The sequence below is a fragment of the Anas acuta genome, chromosome 1 (genome assembly GCF_963932015.1).
Source record: "Anas acuta chromosome 1, bAnaAcu1.1, whole genome shotgun sequence".
In the NCBI taxonomy this organism is placed as follows: Eukaryota; Metazoa; Chordata; class Aves; order Anseriformes; family Anatidae; genus Anas; species Anas acuta.
Window position 1 is genome coordinate 62628928 of NC_088979.1, and position 22952 is coordinate 62651879.

The 22952-nt window shown below is 44.1% G+C and overlaps 1 protein-coding gene across 4 annotated transcripts in view; it reads right to left on the reverse strand.

The window, feature by feature from the left end:
* The window catches only part of RASA3 (RAS p21 protein activator 3), a 140990-nt gene that overhangs the window by 36050 nt on the left and 81988 nt on the right, over positions 1-22952 (reverse strand). For all 4 annotated transcript variants that reach the window (XM_068679130.1, XM_068679112.1, XM_068679123.1 and 1 more), the window contains 2 exons: positions 19937-20031; positions 9655-9731 (listed from right to left, as the gene is read on the reverse strand). In XM_068679130.1, the coding sequence (XP_068535231.1) occupies positions 9655-9731; positions 19937-20031 (172 nt within the window). The remainder of the gene's footprint in view (positions 1-9654; positions 9732-19936; positions 20032-22952) is intronic.

Genomic DNA, 22952 nt, shown 5'->3' on the forward strand with positions numbered 1-22952 from the left:
AACAAGAGCAGAGACAGAGTGGAAGCCCAGCAAGCTTCTTCTCAGCACTACCTAGTCCAAGAATAATGTTTTCTCTACTAACTAAATCCTTGATGACTCTTTTACACAGATCCCCGCGTCATGTTTACTTCTAATTAGGCGTCTGATAGCAGCAAATGTATCTTTCTAAATGAAAAGAACAAACAGCTCAGAGTTAAAAACAAAATTAGTAGTTATTTGTGGATCTAAAAAGCAACCAGAAGTGCCTTCGAACCGCATGGAGGCTGCAGCCTTCTGCATCGGACATGCCTTGGCTCACCTCGGGGAGGTGAAACCTTTAAAACTTTAAAAAACATAATTTTCAACAACTCAGAACAACTTTTGGCATTCGTTTATATGAGTAATCAGATCATCTGTGATCTTGATTAACAGTACTTATAATTACAGGGTTTTGATCTTTCCCTGCAGATGCAGTACTCGCATTAAGGAATTCAAATTGAGCTGATTCATCACCTAAGTTGCCAGCCAGGTCCCAAAGTAATGCTGAGGCACTGCACTCATTTTGATAAGAGAACTGGACTAAGGTTATATGGCACAGTGCTCTCTTCTAAGTAGAATTCAGGAAATAAGATTGATACCTTGATGCTGTCCAGGTTTAGGTAACTAAAAGGACCTTAACATATCCCACTGTGCTTACAGGCTATGCAGCAACCAAGCAAGGGAGGAAAAAATTAAAAACAACTCATACTGTATTGGGTGTAGAACCCAAGAACCACTATTTTATTAACAAATAAAGCCCATTAAAAATATTCAAGCAGAAGTGTGGAGTCTTCTCCAGTTATCCAACCAGCAGCCCCCAGCTCAGGCTCGCTACGTCCCATTTATCTCCATTTTTGCAGTAAGGCAGATGGAGCTGCTTGTTCCAAGAAGCACAAACATCCCAGGCATCAGAAGACACAACTTCAAATAAACTTTCCCATGAAATTAACTTTTAAAAAAAAAATCCTTAATGTCTGTGATTTGGCAAGAAGAGAGATCACACAGAGGTTCGGAAACCATTCATGTAAAAACCAGCTGTCACGAAGAGCTGACTTAATTTAAATCACTCCCCTGGTCCTTCCAGGCCACTTACTTCATTGTGACACTTGATGATGCTAAAATTACTAAAATTCAAATGCGCTGAAACATCTCACGCATGGCAAAACACGTGCAGCTTTTTAGAGCTAGCCTAAGACTTTTACAGCTCAACTGCTGTCCCTTCTTCTGATCAGTGCTGGTATATTGCTGGTATGACTGTTGGTGCCCTGGGTTCCTGCTACAGCCTATCCCCTGTCCCATGAGCAGTGAAACCTCCTAAAATAGCAGAAAACCTGGTTATTTTAGCAGGAGCAATGCATTAAATGTGTCATGGACAGTTTCTGCTGGCACACCGTCCCATTTTGCTTCCTAAAGCAGTCCCAAAGTGTGCTTATATGGCTGTTTGTGCAGCACTAAGATCCTTGGGGAGGAGACACGACGCCAAGCAAGCTCTCTTTAAAAGAAGTTTGCCGTGTCTTGTCACTTTACATCTTCCCAAGGCAAAACACGATGCAAACGAGGGCATGGTCAGGTAGGCGCTCTGGTAGAACCAGCTGTAATTAGTGGCCCACACCAGCTTTATGATCCCAGTTATTACATGAACGGTTCATACTTGCATTGAGCTGCTCCCTTGTATTTTGGGACCCAAAGGAAACATCTGAATCACACAGCCTGACCTCCTTCATGACAGCGATGACATCTCTCAGCTGAGCTCACGATGTCTACAGCATCCCCGGAGCACCTTCCTGATAGAAACCCAGACCAAACTCAAAGGGCTCGCCGTGATTAAAACGTCCTCACAATGCTCTACAGGAAACTGTTCACTGATTAATGATAATGAAGGGAAAAAAAAGTGCTTTAATACTGGTTTCCCAGTAGATTAGCCTTTAGCTCCCAACCATTGAGTATCACTGTGGTAAGAACAAGTAATCATACAATCAGAAGGGCCCTGTTCTGGATAGAGTGTGTGCCAGGGTTTCATCACTTTGAGGTTTTCCTTGCATAAATCAAACACTGTCACTATAAGACACTTTTACCAGGTCTTCAGGTCTTCTTGGAGCTCTTCCATAGATTCTTTCAAGTAAACAGGATCCTTTTTAGCCTGGCATCCTAAAGATACAGGCCCTGAGAAAAAGGGATTTGTCCGTATTTAGCCAATTCCCCCTCAGTGATTTTTTGGGGAATCAGCTGGTGATTTCCACCAAACACTAAAGAGAGGCAGAGATGTCACAAGATACCCCGTTTTTTGGCATTTTGATAAATCCTCTGGATGGGTAGAGAAGAGATCCCCAGAGAGGAAAGGGCTGCAGATGACAGGGGTTCAGTGAATCTCTGGAATCGACAAGGGCAACGCCAAGCACAGCTGGGACATCTGCAGTTGTGCAGAGCCTAAACTGAATTACTGCTTCTGTTTGAAGCTCATTCAAAATTACTACAAAACCCTCAGCTTTGGAAGCGAGTCAACCGCAGAATGAGTTAAAATTAATTGCAGGCGCTGCCGCCTCCGAGAGCACAGCCCCCTTGCCAATTTCTGTTCTTCTTAGAAGGGTGCTTTGCACTTTCTTTCAAAGCATTTCCCTTTTCTCTTTTTATTTCAGGGAGCAAAACGAGGAGGAACCAGCAAAATACCTCGCACAGTGAGAAGAAGAGTGGGACAGCAAAAGCAGCTGATCTAAAAGTCCTATTGTATTTCAAACAAACAAACAAACAAACAAAAAAAAACAACACTGAAAGACTTAATCTCTCCAATTTACAAGTGCTTGGCACACTACAAATATGCAATTAGCAACATGGCTGAAGTATTTTATAATCAAACTCTGACAATGCCAGAAAATGGCATCTGTGACACAGGTCGACACCAAGAGGACCAAAACCAAAAAGCAAGGCAGGAGACAGCAGGTGACACCAGCTCTTGGTGACAGTACGTAACCAGCTGAGCTCCCAGTGTGACAGTGAACCCAGGGACACGGACACCATTTCTAGCTCACGGTGATGGAGGTGTTTTCTCCTTATTGCCACATACACGGGCAGATTTCTTGCAGTGGTTTCCTCTCCAACAGCTCTGTGAAGAATAGAGCTAGTGAAGGGTGTTTCTGATGCATTGTGTACCGTGCCTTTACTCTCTTTATACTCACCAAAAAAAACAAAACAAACAAAAAACAACTTCAACACCTGTGACTTCCCCTTCACCCTGCAGCTTCCCCTATTACTGATCTTACTTTGATGCCCTCAGCTCCCTGTGCTGCTACCTCGCAAGTGCTGCTCTTGCAGCAACAGGCAGAACACTTTCAGGGACAAGTGTGATTTCCACATTTCATCACACCCTGCCACACTGCTCCTTCCAGGCTCTTTTTGGCTGTGCCCAGCGACAGGACCAAAAGCAACGGGCACAAACTGAAGCCCAGGATGTTCTGGCTCAATATTAGGGGGCATTTCTGTGCTGTGAGGGTGACAGAGCACTGGGACAGGTTGTCCAGAGAGGCTGTGGGGTCTCCTTCTCTGGAGATACTCAAATCCCACCTGGATGCCATCCTGTGCAACGTGCTCTGGGTGATGCTGCTCAGCAAGAGGTTGGACTGGGTGATCTTCAGAGGTCCTTCCAACCTCAGCCATTCTGTGATTCCTTTAGAAGCTCTGCTAGCATTGGTTTTGGATGGTACCTGCCACAGAATTCCCACAACCACTCAGAATGAAGCAGCACATACATTTACCTTCATATTACACTAATTACTGTGTGACCTTTTGATACACAACCTTGTGATACAGGTCATGTTGCAAGACAGCTCACCATTTTGTCCTAGAACATCACCCCCAGTCCACCCTAACACGGTGACCTCGAGCTCAGTTCAAAGCCAAAAATCACTTATTAGCAGGATTTATGCTCGAACGATTTGCCTCGATGTATAATCCCTGGCTATGTTTACCCTAGCTAAAACGGGAAGTCCCGTCGAGTTATTTAAGAAGCGGCACTTGCTGCTGAAACAGACCGACTCGGAACAGTCACATTCCAGTCCTGCAGGACAAAATCGGTCCCAGACGCATCCCACGGCGTCACGCGACAATCTCAAAACGGGGAGAGTCTCAAAAACACGCCCTGCCCGAGGTGGACTGCTGCCAAGAGCCCTAATATCAAAGATGTTGCTCTTAATTAGGGCTGCAGATGAAGATACTTGCTCTTGAGTAAAAGAAGCTTCAGGAACAGAGGAGAAGCACCGAAGAAGTGCTCAATAAAAAAAAAAAAAAAAAGAAGGGCAAAGGAGAAATTTCATGTAGTGGGAAATTCGGCAGCGGGAAGAGATGATATTTAGAGATGCGGGGTGGTTGGATGGGGAGTGAACAATTTTCATAGGGCTTAGGCTACACAACAGTCGAGACGACTTCTGGTGGGGATGGAGGAGCAAAGGGAAGAGAACGATTTGGATGCCGGGCAGTTAAACCTCAACACCACAGCACTGCAGCACTCACTATGTGATAAAACACCAGCAACGACAAGGTTTCATCTGTGAGCAATCTTCCCCCGTGAGTTTGCTATGAAGCACACGGAGGATTACAAGCAGGAGCAAGATGCCATCCTGCAGGAGAAGGCATAGCTCGATGCAGGGCATGTCCTCCAAAGAAGGGAGATTGTGATGCATTTTAATGGATGCAGGCAATTCTTGAAAATTAAGCCTTGAAACTACTTCACACCCTCATTAGTATTCCTTACCAGCAGCCAACGAGAGCTGGTTTTCGTCAAAATCCTGCGGGGTGCACTGATCAACTCATACATTAAGCTACCTTGCTTGTAGGCAGCAACACCATTTTCTCCTAGCTGATTCAGCTCGCATTTCAAGCAGGAAAAGAAGCTGCATTTGACCCTGCAGCGAGTTCAAAGCTGGCCGTAGGCTGTAGGTCTCTGCAAAGGAGTAGAAACGCATCGAAAGTGGCGCACAAGCACATGTCCTCTAAACCCAGAAGCAGCGAAGCCATGTGGCAAGGTGGCTCACGGGCCGCATTTGAACGGAAATCTAAGGAATTCTTCTAAATTTGGAAAAGAAAAATTCCCCCTCTTCAGTGTCCCAGATACGATATAGCCGTGCATTTCCAAGCCCCTCACCAATCCCAGCCTTTTGGTGCTTTCTTTCCTCATGCCCGGGAACTGATGGAGATAGCGATCTGAAGGAAAGCAAACCAGCTCCAGCATAAACAAGGGAAGCAGGAAGCAACCTAATTAGCGAAGGAAAATGCTGGGATGACTCAAAGATGATGCCTGCCTGTTTTGATTTTACACGAGGGCCTGAAGGACTAGCTGTACCCCTGCAGTTTTTCACGGTGTCTGCAAATGCAATCACTGGTGACAACAGCAAAACTTTGCTGGTCAAGACAGGATCACGTTTTCCTCCAGCTCCTCCTCTCCAACCCTAAGCAGAGACCTTCTGCTTTACCCGTGCTTGACAAATGACTCCTTCCTCCTTACCTTCCTCTCCAGAAGGGCTTTCAAAGCTCTTCAATACCCACAGCTCGGCCGCCCTTCTCTTAATGACCCTTGAAGTGTTTATCTTAGAGATGCTGTATCTGCTTATTGTTTCCTCCCCTGCTGGCCCTTGCGAGCAGCCCGTTTAACTCTGTTCCGCATGGTCAGGAGGCGTCTCGCAGAGCTCTCCAGAGCGTCACACAGCATTTAATTCATAAATTTACTTCATTTAATTCATTTAATTCATAAATTCATGCCGAGTGGCCCCGGCCCCGCACCAGGGCTACGAATGCTTCATTTATCAAATACAACGCTGGCATTTGGTGTGTTTGCAGGCTCGTGCAGCGCTCTGGAAAAGTGTACCTGAGCTACATCGGAAAGAGTGGGGGCTGCTGCAGCTGCAGAGATTTACTATGGGGGGGAAAGGACAAAAGGAGGAGCGGAGAAGGGGGAAAGCTCTCCAGAGCAGATGTTTCCGAGCTGTTTTAAACCTCGGAGACAAGACATAAGGCAGCACTTGAAGGAGCAGCTGGGGACACTGCCTCGATGCAGACGTTTAAATGTGCCTAATTACACACACATGCTGGAATGCGCAGAGGAAGATCGGGGAGCCAGACTCCCAGCTCATGCTGGCTTTCAGCAGGAGCTGCGGGGCCCGCTGCTCTCGGCGTGCTGGCCGTCAGATGTCATCGTGCTAAATACAGAACGCTGCTTCGAAAAGCTGCCCCTGCTAGCAGGACCCAGCGGAGCCTGCAGATTTCAACAAAGTTATCTGCAGGAACCCCTCTCTTTATATTAAGCAGTAGATACAGATCCCTTCTTTTTAATAATTAGATACAAATGTGCACAACTTCAGATCTGAGTGAAGGACGGAGCATGGAGAAGCAGACCCTACAGAGGGGGAAAGCAGGCCAGGAGAGACCCAGCTCCCTTCCCCGGACCACCAGGTTCTGCAGCGATTCCACCGAGGGAAACCACGCGCAGCAAAGTGCTCCGGGATGCGGTGCCTGCATCTGTATCGTCAGCCTAACTTTTAAATTCACTAACGCCTCTCGTCATTAGCTCTTTTGCAGAGATTCAGTCTGGGAGATGGTGCTGTAGCAGCTGGCAGAGATTGAGGGCCTCTGAAGGGCTCTGATGAAGCAGAGCAGCTTAGTGGGTTAGGGCTAAATGGAAGTCCTGAATGCTTCCTAGGGAGCAGCTATTAGGTAACAGTTGTTAAACTCTTTTTTTTTTTTTTTGCTTCCTCTGCAGAGGCTAAGGAAGATCACAAACCTTTAGCATTTTAAATCATCTCCTACTTAACGTTCAAGAGCTCGGCGCTTTGCAATTTTAATTTGCCTTCCCATTCAGATGAATTTTCCCATCCAGCCGAGTGTTCCCAGTGCTCCACAGGGCTGCAGACTGGCTGAGCAAGGCTTCAGCTGCTGCTGAGGCTTTCTGGAAGACAAGGGTGGTGGCAATGCACGCAGGCACAGAGGGCACAGTGCTGAAGACACGAGCTGTGCATGGGCTGGTAAGAAACCCCATCTTTACTTATTTTCTGGATAGGCAAAAAAAAAAAGCTTCCAATTAGCCCTAGTTTTCAGTCAGCCCACATACGTGCTTTTAAAATACAAGCTGCCCACTGGAAGTAGTTTCTGTTCTCCTTGCAGACCCAAACTGTTTAATTGGCTGTATCTATATGCCAATTTGCAGGATAGCGTTCATCTTTCTGCAGCAAAGAGTCTCCAAATTAATTTAAAGGGAAAAAAATAAAAAGGAAGTCAAGGGAGTCCACAGGATGACGATTTGCAAGTTTTCACTCCTGATTTTGCAGCTTCGTCTTACTTACTCACTGCAATAAACTCAGAAGCTGTCCACAAAAAGAAAGAATCAGTTATTTTCCCAAAGCTCAGCTGGTAGCTGCCCTCCTCCAATTCACCCAGCCTCCACTTTTCATTCATGAACCACCTGAAACAAAGGTTCTGCCTCCCCTACCTGCACTATCCTTCTCACTGGCATCTTCTGGCTCCACAGGCGTTCAGTCAAGCATTGCTTCATTCCTGCTGTCTTTTCTTACATGCCTACACACCGGAGCCCAACTACCCATGAAGAAACCTGAATGAGATCTCAGATAGTGTAGAAAATGTTGCAGAGATGCAGTTTGCTGTGTACCTTGCTAAACAAAAGGTGCAGGATGAAGAAATTGCCAGGCTACATTTAAATGTAGTGGTTGTTTTTTTTCCTGTTATCATTCCCCTTTCCTTTTCTTTCTTCTTCCCTTTTGCTTTCTCGCATACAAGACCCATTGCTATAAAAACCAGCACCAATGGAAATACTACATATTCTAGAAATATTTCTACTTCTGATTTCCCTTATCTACAGCTTAGCTCTGCTCCCATCTATCACCCAAACAATAGCTGTGGAAATGGGCCAGAGCCAAACACAGTGCTCAGGTAGGCTGCAGAGAGCGGAAGACAGCGGAAAAGTTGACTTCAGCAGACAAAAGATTGCTTGGGCTCCGATTTTCAGGTTGTTTCTAAGAGCCGAGAGCTAGCTTTAAATCAAGAGAAACTCTGAGCATTACAATTCAGTGCTTAAAACCTCAAAAATTGTCTACACGTTTGAACTAATGCATTGTATTTACTGAACAATACCTCCTAAATCAAAGCCACAGAATGCTTCACAAGCCAGCCTAGGTATTTCCTCTGCATTGTACAGAGTGAAAGGAGTAATCTTCAAATCAAGGCCACAGCAGCAAGAATATGAATAAAGATTTAAACCCTGTCTGGTCAAATGAATAGAAAGATAGAAAAAAAAAACACAAATGCTGCACGCTGCCATAGTGTAAAGGTTTGACATCACCTTATTGCTTTCATGAAGCATGAAGCTGTATGTGCAACACGTTAAGAACGACCTTTTCTGACACCTCTCTGTAGCATTTCAAGGATTTCACTGAAAAAAAAAGCACTGCTATCACAATGCCACCAGATCTTATTTGACTGAAGACACAACCTTTAAAAGAAAGCTGGCTGTAGTGTGGCATACACCCTCAGAACAAAACAAAGAGAGGCAAACGCTTCTGAAGGTCCTTCCGTGCATCACCTAACTACTCAAAACAGGCCATGGGGAGAGTGGAAGGATGTTCCTGTTGAAGTGTTGGCAGAGAACCAGACACCACAGGCTCCTGCCTCGCAGCTGGAGTTCAGAAGATGCAGGCAGAGGCCTCTGCTGCTGTATTATATCACTAAGGGTGCACTGCACACCTTCAGGAAGGCTAAAGCACAAGCTTTGCTCAGAAGCTGATGCACAGGGCAATTCTGCTCCTTTCCATCTCTAAATGCAGCACCCTCTGGGCCTGCTCTGAGGAGCAGTCCAAGCCTAATGACAAGCCCACAGTCACGTGTGTCCCACACATGTATATCCTCTCACACAGCAGACACAGAGCAGGGTAGAAAGACAATAAACCATCTTTCCCCACTTCGTGTTTTCCCCTCTTCTGCAAAGCCCCAGGATCTGTGGCAACAGCAATGACACTCCAACCAAAGATGCCAGCCTAGGACTTGGGAGTTGCAGGTTTGAACCGGGTTTCTTAGGACGCATTTCATCATCATCACTTAGTCGTATGCAAATTGCACAATGGCAGTTTGGCAAAAAATCACAAAAAGTGTCCTCGGGTAGCAGTTAAACGAAGGCTGGGCCCTCCAAGTGCTGCAGAGCCATTCTGATGTAACTTTTGACCTGAAATAGGTACCAGCTGTACCTTTACAGGTCCCAGCTGTAAAGACTACCACGACAGCTTACTGACAAAGCTTTGGCAAAGGCAGTAACAAAGCAATGTCAGATATTGGTCTGAAAATAGAGCTGGTCAGAACTTCACTAGGAGAGCATTTTTCTATTGAAACAATTGCCAAGTTGTTTCATCTAAAAGTATTAGGAAGAAAAGTATGTAGATTATAGGGATGAGAATGAATAAACATCTCATCCTATACATTCGTAAGGATACCACTGATTAAGGACAATTAGTAAATAGGTTCAGAGCACAAGAACATTTCATTTCCAGTCAATGTTTTGATCCCTCCAATTATTCTGAAATGAGGCATTGCACACTATATTTAACGATTTTGTTTCTCATCACTCTGCAGTTACATCTCAAATCCTACCGTGTTGCGAGCTTATGGCAGACCACACCAGTGTCTGTTATGACTTCGCTCAGTCTCAGCTCAAGGTGGACCTTTCCCTGAAACAAAACAAAAAAAACACCACATGAAAAATCAGTGTTATGCAAAGCCAGCCACCCCATTCCACTTTAAAACAAAGAAAGCCAGTTAATACGAGCAATTTCAGGAGGAGTTTAAGGACTGGTTAACAGCTGTACACGTGAGATATTTCACTTGCTCAAGAACCCAGGTTAGCAGACATCTCACCCAGTCACAGTGCATAATTACTCCCCCGTTACCTTATCTCTCTCTGCGTGTTTTACTAGCTGACTGATACGGAGTTTCTGTGGTCTAGAACAAAAATATTTTCTTGTCGCTTTGTTTATGTTTAGCATTTGAAACACCGAGCTAAGATACCCAACACAACCACTGAAAATCTATCACATCAGCATGTTATAAAGAAATACCTCTATGCTTTACACTCTGGAAAACTGAAGGGGCTAAAAGCTATGAAGTTCTGATGATAAACTTTGAGACAGGTATCAGTAAAACTACACTGGGCAACTAAAGAAAAATAAATGTCCAGCGTGTCACCAGCATCTACTGTTATACAGTCTTCAACTCCTCACCATCACATTGACTTTATGGTGACTTGGGTCAAAAATCTATGCTCAGATACGCCAGGAAAATAAAGGCTATCACGAATACAAACTGTTAACTCTGTTATGTTCCAAAACACAAGCACTGGCAAAAACTCTTACAACACCTATAGTAAAACACATTTTGTTAGTGATGTATTCTAACATTTCAATGCTGCCCAACAGTCATTTGTAAATCCCGTTGGCCAAAATGGAGTTGTTCACCTTCTAAACTACCTCCTCTCCCCCTTTTTTTCACCAAAGGACCCTAAAGCCCACCCAGCTAATTAGTCAGAGCTCTGATGTGGGTGTCATTATTGACTCAGTTTGTCTCGACTCATGCGGAAGCCCTTTCCTAATATCTTCCAGATTTGACCTTTCCTCTTTGTCCACATCACCAGCACTCTTGCCAAAGGCTGTTCGTATCGCCTCGCAGAGGGGAGTGCAGACCAGACCCTGGCCCCACGTTGCTCCGTGCTGTTACGATCGACTCCCTCCACACTCCTGTCTGGACAAAGGGCACTTTCTGGCTTTATTTTATGGTGTTCTCCTTTAATCTCACTGTTCTCTCTTCCACGTATCTGAACACAGGAGCTAAAGCATGCTTTCTGTAGAACAAAGTTGGATTATCAACCTGTATAACAGCTGCTGCCATCTTTGTTGATGTCCTACATCTTACCTGTGTTAGAGAAATCAACACTGGTATGAGTTTTGAAGGAGTTAAGAGACATGAAATGAGGTTTAAGAACTTCTCAGAAAATCTCCCTTTGTAGAAAAACACGAAGAAGGTAAGATGCTTTCATAGGAACGCTTCCACTGATCTTAAACAAAGGCGAGACTGATCTCTCTCAGGGATGAAAGAATGCTTCAATACACTTAGGTGAGCCTGCATGTAAACTTCATTTACAACACCAATTTGCTAGATCTCACTCAAACTGAGTAATTAAGATGAAAGCTCACTACTGTCGAAATTACGCACCAAAAATGCTCTCAAGCCAGCAGTCCCTCACACATTTTCCCAGCGACATTAAGAACAAAATATAGCTCAGCCGCCTTTGGGCTGGAAGCCAGCTCTTCTTGGAGCTCTCATTTTTCTCTTCTGAAGACTTAGTCAACAGCCAGCTGCTCGAAAAGTGCCTCAAAGCTTCAGACAGCAAAACAAAGGTCACGGGATCACTGGGCCTGGCAGCCCCGATGACTATTCCCAGAAAACCTCCTCACTTCCAGTTAAAGATTCAGTTACACAAATACATGAAAATAAGGCTGCAGGAGCATACTTGCAGGTTTAATTCACAGAAAATGTAATTTGTACGTAAACTGAATGCTTTTTCCCAAGTCAGCTATACCATTAGGATCCATCTGAATAGATTTCCTCCTTGGAATCAGGCAATCCCCTGAGTTGGAAGGGACCCACACGACCACTGAGTCCAGCTCCTGGCTCCACACAGGACCACCCAAAAATCAGACCCTGTGTCTGAGAGCATTCCTTCACCATGTCATTCGCTGGTGAACGATACACTGGATAATGCACTTCTCAAAGAGAAGAGAGAAAGCTGTGCAATAAATCGGCATTATAAAATCAGGACCTCATCTAACCAACAGAAGGTCAACTGATCATCTGTACTAGACTAAATGCAGCAAAGAAGCAAGAAGCTGCTAAAATATTTACTTACAATTTAACAGAATTTAACCATTTAACAATTTACTTGTTAAAATAATCACAGAATCACTCAGGTTGGAAGAGAGCTCCAAGATCACCTGGTCCAACCACTCCCCTGCCACCAATGTCACCACTGAGCCATGTCCCCAAGCACCAGGCCCAACCTCTCCTTGCACATCCCCAGGGACGGTGACTCCACCACCTCCCTGGGCAACCCGTCCCAGTGCCTGACTGCTCCTCCTGAGCAGAAATGGCTCCTCATTGCCAACCTGAACCTCCCCTGGGGCAACCTGAGGCCATTCCCTCTGGTCCTATCACTGCTTACCTGTGAGAAGAGGCCGACCCCAGCTGCCCACAGCTTCCTCTCAGGTAGCTGCAGGGAGCAATGAGATCTCCCCTGAGCCTCCTCTCCTCCAGACTAACCAACTACACAACAACAATATTTTAATTATTAAAAGAACGACCGTGATATCACCTAGAGCCTCTAGCTGTTGATGACAGCATTTACAAGTAGGAAATACCAGATAACGGGGCAGGATAACAAGCACAGTGCCCCTCTTTTGTCACTGAAAACACCGTGGCTTGGTTCAGTTCAGAGAGATCTCTGCTGTGGAGCCAGGGACTGAACCTGGGATGAGTCCCAGGCCTGTGTCCTAACCACAAAGTTTTTCTTTCCCCTTTTGCACAGCAAGCGAACTCGGAGAAGCAGCTGGATGTTTGACAGTTTCGAAGTAGGATGCATTAATAGCTGAAGCATTTACATAAAAATAAATCAGCATATTCCTAGAAGCAGGGGTGTTCGTTAGCATACCCTTCACATCAGGAAGAGTAGGATTTTTTCAAGGAACAAGCTGCCAAAGGAGCACCAGCTCAACTGCTGAACAGCACTTCCCTTCTCCTACACAGGGAGCAATATGGATGGGTGGGTTCAGAGGTTGGGTGTCCTTCCTAATCACCTCCAAAACACCACCATGGAACCAGACAAGTTCTACTTTTCCATTCTTGATCAAGGAAGTCATCAGCTGATTCAATTTCACGTAGGCAAGGAGCGAGTATTCAAAAGGAAATCGGTAACAAACAAAACTTTTAAAAGGCCTTCCTAAGAAAAAAAGTAACTGCTTGTTAAATATTGCCTTTACTAAAATAAATAATAAAAAAAAAAAGAATCAAGTTCCAATCTTGTTAAGATCCTCGTAACACTAGCAGGTATCAGGAAGAACAACTCCACAGTGTTGTCTCAAAAATAAAAGGGAGGCTAACTGCAAGCTTGAAAAGGAAAAAAAAAAAAAAGGCAGAATCAAAGTTGTGTTTTGATAGGTACAGGAGAAGTTTGTCTACACAATTTCATTTTCCTTGGAAGCTATAAGTTACTGCAGACTCAAACACCAGAAGGCAGCTGTACAGCAAGCATGCACGCACTGCTTACTTGTCTCACGTTTCCAGCAGTTGCAAATTTGTGGTTTCATTTAAACACTGTATGTGGAAGTAGGAAAGAAAACACACAATAGCGGATTATCCCGAGGTTACTGCTTTCACAGAGCTCTGCCGTGCTGGCATGAGCCACTTGGAGCATTTTTAACAAGTGTTGGGCTTTAGAGGCAGCATTCCCCAAGGAAGACACCCCTAGGAGACACTTCTTGGTGGGGTGATGTGCACGTTTTGGGCTAGAACCTAACACATCACCTGGCCCAGCGATTGAATGCCACTTCGGATGAGACACCTGATCTAACTCAAAGCAGATGTGATCCGATGTTTTAGGGAAAAAGTTCCTAAAAAAAAACCACTAACAAACACCAGGAACCCCTGGGCTGTATCCCAAGCTCCAGTAAATGCACAAAGAACTCTGAAACGATGTGAATTTAGTATTCAGCACTAGGTGCTCTTTACTTTTACTGCTTTTCACTCTATTATTTCAGGTTAGCTTTTTAGAAGCAACAAACCAAACTGGGATAGACTGTCTTACCCCCATGAGCACTAAATACTCTGATATTCGTGTGGGGAGGAGGAAGTCTTGCCACAGAGCAGGATCTGGTCAATAAGCAGGCTTTTTGATTCTCACAAACATTATTATGAAACGCTCGCCAGTGTTGCCACACGCGTCAGTTCTCCGAAATAATTTTATCAGTGGGCACGCAGCCTTGAGAATCTTCTCACTCTATCAAAACAGAGATTTCATATCATTTCAAAACAACTGAAAGAGGGAAACCTAAAAGCCACTGTTCATAAAAAAAAAGAGAGGGTAACACCCATTTATTTCCTGTGTGCGGTGGAAAGCCGATACCGAACCTGGAAGCTGCTTCTTCTTTTTCAAATTTGCATAGAGCCGTGCTTGCAGCGGGTTACACAAAATGTGTCAGTGACCCCTCTTCGTCTTAGAAGCACCTAAATACCTACAGGAACACAGCTAACGCCAGCGCTGGACAGTGGGCATGCAGTGCTCGTAGCTGTTTAGGAGAGCAGATACTTCTATCAGTCACTGGAGGGGTATCGCCCTGTGCAGTTGCTCCTGAAGCCAATTTGTTCAACCTAATTTATTTTCAAACTAGTTTATTTTCAGAAAATAACAGTGAACATCAGAACTGTTCCCATTCAGTACAGTTTGCTCTGCTCGTAGCTAAATCAAATCTTTTTATAGAACAGGAAGCAGACAGATATGGGGAAGACCATGGCAACTTCCACAATATTATGAAGGGAGGGCAAAAGAAAACAGCAGAGCAACGCGTTTCCAGCTTCCTCTGGGCATCTGGGATAAACTTCTCTAACCGTCGAACGGGACTGAACACAGGAGAGCTGAGTCAAAAGCTTGCGGTGAAATCCTGGCTCTGCTGAAGCCATGGCAAACCTCCCACCCTGGCAAGGGCAGGGCTTCATTCACGAAGCCTGACACGAGGAATACAGATCCTGCTCTCTGCGGGGAGGTGCTGACAAAGGAGCAGAGTTTTTCTGAGCAGCACAGGACGCCTCGAATCCATCCTTCTAGCTAAAACACAAAGCGTTTCAGAGCCAGCAGTGAGTGCCAACACAACAAAAGGCTTGATTGCAGGGGCACTCTGAACATACCTGCCAGCAATGTTTTCCTCTAACGCTGTAAGGTCCAACCAGGGATGTATCGCCTCACGCCCAGGAACAGGCACACTTCAACAATAATCACAGGCTGGGTAAGCAAAATGCTAACAGGGTAGAAGAAGGAGGAAGGGATTCTGGTGCCTGAAGAAAGTATTTCTTAACACTGGTAATTTTTTCACACTGAATTTGAGTACAGAAGGTTAAAATTGAGACAATCTGCTTCTTTGGTGTTGGTTATCTGCCCTTTACATGCAAGTTTGTTTTTGTTTTTGTTTTTTAAGTTGATAGCTGAATAGGTATGTTCCAGACATATCAAAGCTCTTACGAGGAGGAAGGGGAAATGAACAATTTTCAAGCTTTTTTGTCAGGGTATTTTTTTTTGCTCCGCTCTCCCAACAATGAATTTTACCCAAGACTAGCTTTGGAAAAGCTCTCATGGTTCATACCAAGAACTCAGGTTGAATACTCCCAAAGTTAATCCTGAGAGCTGAGTTGCAGGAGAACATGACCATTTTAGATTTGGCATTGCTGTGGAGGAAGCAACTCGGAGGACACTTGAAAACAGGAACATTTGAAAGCAAGAGCCTGCAGAGGAAGACACGTCAGAATGTAACTGGCTCTCCTTTTATTTCTCCCCCAGTTTGGCATACACAGACTGCATGGTTTGGAATATGCTTGTGCGTTTTGATATTAATCAGAATGTCTCTGGATCTTTAACCACTCACTGATTACATGTACACAAAAGGTATTTGGCTTGCAAAGCTCAAGTTCCACCAAACTGTGGAGGGCTGAAGCTGCTGTGGAAAAAAAAAAATCAACAAACAAACCTGCTCAAAACCAGAAAAGGCCTTCTGAAGGTTTGCTGTGCACTTGGGCTTAACTGAGAACATATGGACATAGGGAGCACCTGTCATCTACTGCCCCAGGCAAACATCTGAATCAGTTACTGCCAGATAAAGTCCTGCGTGTGAAGGAAAGGCAATCGTTGAAGAGAGATGTACGCACAGCAGCATGGCAAGTTTTGCTTCCAGTTCTTGAAAAGCAGGAGAATGAGAAAACAGCAAATCCTGAACGACAAATGACTAGTGGAAAAGAGACACATCCCATGGAAAGCATGCAAGATCACGCTCCTACTGAGCTTAAACACCTGAGCAAGTTCTGTCTTCTGTTGCAAATCCCTCTACCCTTCTGAATCTGCCTGGCTGGTTTAACTTTTGCATTGAGATAGGCTGTGAACATTTTCACTAATGGTTCAATGGCTTCACTTTCCACAGAAATGCTTGAGCATTTGTGCTGTCAGCGACTGAGTATTTAGCTCTGGGCATGGCAGCATCCCATTGAGGAGCCGGCAGGCTCCAGCACAAGATGGGAACTTCAAACCCCTTTAGCTAAATCCACACAAACCCACCTGGTCACAGCTTCATGCTTTCAGAACAAGTTTTCCAGTGTGGAAAAGTGAGCCCTGAATTATGCATTTAACAGCTCCTGCTGAGTTTCATTCCACATGCTGTGTAATAAATCTTCCAGGCAGCATTGAACACGTTTTAGTAGATTTAAAAAGTAAACATTCAGAAATCATATAATTTCCCATTCGTATGCCAAACAGATGTAATTTTGCTGAACTTTATAGCTCATGCTCCACAGAGCAGCTTGAACTTAAGCCACTTGGAGTAAAACAGTCTGATCACCCAGGTTATACCTAAACTGCATGTGGAATATGCCCTGACAAGACTTTAGCAGAAGATGCAACACAGTTTTGTAAAACTATCCGGAACAAAAACAGCCAGTGAGCTGTGGGGGCACTGATTTACCAAGAGAATAAAAGCCTCTTGCACTCCTGACAACACAAAACATCTTTACAAGTCAGTAAGAATTAGCAGGGTTGGAAAACCGTAGGACTGAATGCAAAGCCTCAAGCTAAGCATCTCGGTAACTACGTCCAACAGTGTTTTACGTTACCACGTAATTTTGATTACAGCATCGGAATGATTAGTTGCAGCTTCCGAATAAAATTGGAGAAAATAGCACAGAAATATAAATAAATGCACACAACTTCTATCAACACTATTTTTTACTGTTCTGCATTTGCAAAAAAAAAAGAGAGTAATCTTCACTTCATATACTAGTCCCTCTCTCTATATAAAAAAAGAAAGCAGTATTTCCATTTGAAAAATTTGTACTATTTCTGAACCCTAAGTTAGGTCCAAACCATGTCAATAAGGAAATTTTAATTATACACATTAAACTAAAACAGCTAAAAATACCAATTCTTCCATCAGAAATGCTATTTTCCATAAGTTCAAGTCAATCCTTCTGTTCTCCAAAATAAGGCCAAATGTATCCCAGAACTGGGCATCTGGGAACTAAGGCACCCAAGATCATTAATATTTCATTAATATTTCCATAATCCACTGATTGTAAGCTGGTTTGCAATTTCCGACTGTGCTGGTTGGTCTTGCTTAAAACCTGGACATCTTCAGGCTTTGCATATGGTAAAGAACAGCTCTCTCTGGGCCTAACACTGTCACCCAGCTTCTTTCATATCACGGCCTAATGATTAGAAGGAATCAGAAGCCAATCTGGTTTGTCTGTTCTTTGTTTGCTTGGTTTGGGTTGTTCATTTATTTATTAATTACCCACTCTGACCCCAAACCAAGTCACTTACTTTTTGATACTTCTTTCTCATTCTGTTCAAAGTATTGAATTGACAGTAGGGACAGTGGCTTGCCTCAGTGCAGTGCTGTGATGCATAACTAAATAGCCACAAAGTGCTCTATGACATGGAAAACGGTATTTATGACACGGAAAACAGCATTAAGGCCACTGACTAACAAAAAACAGAAGTAAGATGCAGGCAATCCCTGGCACATGGCTTAATCCACTAGATATGTGGCCAATTAGGATAATTACTAGAATGAGAGACTGATAGTTGGGACAAGAATATTGTTTTTTGCTTGTTAGTATTTGCATGATTCATTGCAAATGTTAACCTCTTAAAATGTCTCAAATGATTTCCTTAAATTTGGAGAAAAACTGAGTAACGACCCGTACTTACTGCACATATTCCTTCTGCTCTTCCGAATGAAAAAGTAAATGTTTAGAAAAAAAAAATACAACTGAGATACCGCAAGCATAAAAGACACAAACAGAAATACACTTTCATTCCTCTATCTTCCCATGTACAAGAATTCCCACAAAATATTTACCACTCTGCTCCCACTAGTATGGAAAACATAAAGCCCTTGTACAGACTACTTAACATAAAGACCGTGGAACATTTAAGTAAATGGATAAAATCAGAGGGCTATTTGTATTTATACTAGTTGTAATAAATGTTTATCGTGTAGCCCAGAAGCAGCTTTTAACGTTGTGCTCTTGCAAAGACACTAACGGTGGAAGTGATGAACTGTGCAATTACAAATAGAGAGCATGCTCTTCGAGCAAACATCGTGCTCATCGTCTCTCCAAAAAGGTAGAACTGTTTGCAAACCTTTCAGTTCGCAGCCTGAATTACCAATGTTGTCCTAGAAAGTACCCTGGGTCTAAAAAGCTTCCACAAGCTCACTCTGTGTAAATATTATACCAAAATAAACTATGAAGAGGCTTATCCAAATATTGACCTTCTTCAACTGATAAATTACAAAGGGAAAGTTTTCATATCCTGCAGGAAATAAACACTACATCTACTGTTTTAAAGTCACTGTCATCAGAGGCTTTGGGATAAGAAGAAAGGGAGACAAGGGTAAACAGAACAGACTTCAATGTTAAAAGGCTATTAAAAGCCTTCCCATCACCATTGGCATCAAAATGTGGCATTAAAGAGGATCAGTATTTTACAAGAAAATGCTACAGACTGAACAAGCTGCCAGGAGGCCTTCTCTGCATCCCATGCACAACAGTACGTTATTTCTCACTCCAAATAAATGAAAAAAATAGCCTTGAATATATTTTCACAAATGCTTTGCTATATTATAACCACACTACATATTGGCCTGGATGTGTAATGCATGTCTCCTTTTCTGACCTAGTATGGCCAGACTTGCTTGCTAAAGCCAGCATATTATTTCTAACCCTACCACAGTTTCCTAAGCAGCATTTCCCTTTGCATTTATTGGGTTTATTGTACAGGCCAGACAATATCCAGGCTCCTAAGCAAATGCTGTGTTTCAAAAGTGCTGTGGGTTTTTGTGTGCTTTTTTTTTAATAGAAAAAAAATCAGTTAAGTATCTGATTTGTATTCCCTTGATGCCCAGCTACGTCATTTTAATTTCTTGTTTTGTTATATAATGACTGTTTTCACAAGACCTGACACTGTCATAGAAATTAGAACCTGCTTCAAAAGAGGCTAAGTAGAAAAAAAAAGAGGAGTGACACTGTGTACCAAAACCTGCAAAGTACCAAACCCTACATTGAGCTGAAGTGATACTATCATTAGCATTCCCAGGGTTTGGAGCAGGGCCTAGAAATCTGGCAAGTTTTTTTGTTGTTCTGTTGCGGTTTTTTGTCTGAGATGTACTTGTTGCCATTCCTGTGACAACCTGCCTACACAATTATTTAAGACAGTACTGCAGAGATACGATTTTCAAGGTGGTTCAGCTCCCTGTGTAATCAACAGTTATTTATAGTTTTGAAGCTATTTGATACCTAGCAGACAACCACACCCCTCTTTGTATCAGTGGCTCTGGTAGTTCACATACTTTTAATTATTTCTGCAGGCAGAATCCCAGCCCTTGTTGACTTAAGCACACTCGTAATTCACCCTACACACAAATACCCCCAGAAACTGCAAATACCAGTGAAACCTAAACCACACTTATGAGCAGTACTTCCCTTCTGCAGGGACACTACACACCTCGAGCCATGGAACCCACAAAGCTACCATGGCACTGTTACAAATGCTCCCTTGCCAAGGCAATCTCACCTGTACTTCTGAATCAGCATCAACGTGCTGGAGTTGAAACCAGGTGTCTCTGTTATGATACTTCTGCAGATCTTCTTTCTGTATTGCTACCTTTCCTGGAAATAAAACAAACCAGAAGCACAGTTTAAGACATGCAGTAGTTCCCCCAAAATACGTTTCAATCAAAAACAGGTTTTAAAACAATGATTAAAGGACTATCCTATTCAAGAAAGGCTTCAGATAAAGGAAAGACTTCTTCAGGGCATACTTATTTTTTAAACACAATACATAATTCTTTTTGATGAACAGTTTTTTCCACTTCATATTGTGAAAGCCTCTGAAATTCCTAACATCATACTCACTTAACGGACGGAAGCACAGAGCACTGCATGGATGAGTTTCCAAGTATGCTTATAGTAAAAATACCACTGTTGCTTTTTTTGATATAACATTACAGTTAAACTTGTGGTGGGAAAAGTTTGAAAACTGTTTGTTTCAGATGTTTGAGGCAGATGTCTGTAACAATCCCAACAGAAACTTGCAAGCGTGGGGTTATTGTAAATAACATGTCAGGATGAGGCTCTTCACTGTATCTTTGGAGAAGAGATGCAGCAAGTGGAGATGTCGAGTCACCGCTGATTCCCAGACCTGCATTTTGAGGTCTGGTCACTTTGCCACTCTAGGTGGTAGGAGATCCACCGACTGTGCTCACTTCAAGCCTCGCAGAGCTCGTATCCCACAGCCCAGAACCATCCAAGTGATACCACTCACATACCACCTCTGTTTAGACCAAAAATACAGCAGAGCTTTTCCCCCTGACCTTTTTAAAACCCCCTTACTTCTACCCAATTAACTTTTTTGGTAGCTATAGCAAAAACAGCCTGTTTCATGCCATGAACTGATGTATATGCAAGCTAGGGGCTAACTTGTATGTAAAGCTGAAACTTTCATCTTGCCAGCCTCTCAGGCATTATGTAAAGCACTCTCTGAGGGCTAACGAAACTTTTTCCAAGCTTTTTTCTTTGTATATACAAAGCAGAGCACAGCATGCCTGAGGATCACGTGCTCCTCCGAAAGCAGCCTTGGGCTGGGTGGCTCCCCAGGCACCGAGGAAAGCAGTGTGTTCGAAATGAAAGGATCCAGGACAGCCAGAGATGTTCGTGAGGCTCAAAAAAGCCACTTTTTGGCAGCGTGGTTTGGTAGCAGACCTCTCTGCCTGAGAAAGTTGCTCCCCAGCTCCATGAAGTCTGGCCAGGGGTCATCACACATCACCTCAGCAAATGTTACTAGAATATGTTTACATTATCCACAAGATGAACTATGAAAATCACAAACACAAAGCACTCTCCCTTCTGAAATGGAGACTTTCTTGAGGTCCCGGCTGTGAGTTTAGCATTACACAACTCTGTCCCCTGAAATGTTGGCCTTTGCCTTTAGCTGTGCTTGGAGGGCTCCCCCAGCCCTCCTGCCTGCTGGGCTGCTCCCAGGCTCTCTGTGGCAGCTCCTGCTGCATTGCATTTTCCTCTCACTCTCAGGTTCCTTCCAGTGACACTTCCCAGACTTGTAGGCCTGGTTTCTGAATGGCTCTGCCATCCTTCCACATACTTCCCCCTGCAGCATCTGCCAGGGTTTCTGCTCTGGCTTCTGCAGAGCTTCTGAGCCACCGCTGCCAAGTCTTGCTCCCTCTGCCCTCAGCGCTCTCCTCCCCCTTCTTGTCCTTTGGAGATTACCAGATCCATCTCCTTGCAGGCACTGAACTAGAGATTAATACAGAGCGGATTCACTGCCAGGCTCTTCACTGGATGTTCAGAGCTAGTGACTGAAACTTCTTAGAAAAAGAGTAATTAAGTTACACAAACCTACAACCTAATATGGCAGAAAGGGTAAATAAACCGTAATAAGACATTTGAGCTGTGCTGAACAGAAGATGTGAAGTTATTCTGCTGAGAACCTCTGTGCTGATGGCTGGGTATTTTCACAGCTATTGCTTTTATTCTCCAACCACAGCACTATGTGGGCAGTTTCTCTGCTTTTTCCTGTTGTAGTTTCTCTAAAACATTTTGTCAGAGGGCTATGCTGAAATGCATGACCTTCCACTAATTGCTGTGGCCCTTATCTGAAACTGTCTACTTTCACTGCTTGCTGTGAAAGTCTCTCCCAGAAACCCAACCGCAAGGTAACGCACACCGCAGGCTGTGCCGCCTGTATCTTTCCATCCCTTTTATTCAGCCACCTCTCTCACAGGAACATTCCTTGTGGAAAGCCACAGGACGACTTCAGCACCTTTACACGGCCGAAAAGCTGTTACCAGTGTCCCCTCTTTTCAGCAGGAGATCCCATCACCCTGTAAACCCAGGCTGCAAAACCATCTTAGCCGGGTCTGACTGTATGATCAGTAGGCAGCAAGAGGGTTAACCCGGTGGCACAGCTGTTTTGATGAGGAAACTGTTTGAACAGCACTGTTTGCTCTGCACACAAGCAATTCTTATTAACGAGCGAAACTTATTGACCGGGCTGGCTGGGATCCAGGTTTTTTTTTTTTTGCTGTAGACCAAGTGATACACAGAGAAGGAGAAGCCAGTGGGATAAAGTGCGCGCGTGTGTGCGTTGGCGGGGGTAGAGCAAAGAAATGGCCAACACTTTGGCTAGTCTAAACGTGTTTAAGAGTGTATTACTGATAGGGCAGACTGTTTTATCTGTCCTGTGAAACGAATTGTCTACATAAGGCAGCGGCCTGCAGGATTTGTAGCTCTCGGCCTGCATACGCTAAGCCACACCAGGCTCCGGTATCACTGAGAGCCACCGGGCCCTGCCCTCATCACCACAGCCACTTGGCCTCAGACAACTTCAAGACTTTGCAAAGAATTAGGTTAACTCCGGGCCAAGAAGCACAAGCTGTCGGCACCTGCCATTTGAACTGATAGCGCCCGGTGAAGGCCCACAGCTCTCCTTGGAGATAAACCTGACGCCAGAGGTCGGCAAGGTTTACCGCCTCTCATCTCGAGGACTTTTCCTCTCAGGGGCTCTTGGGCTCAAC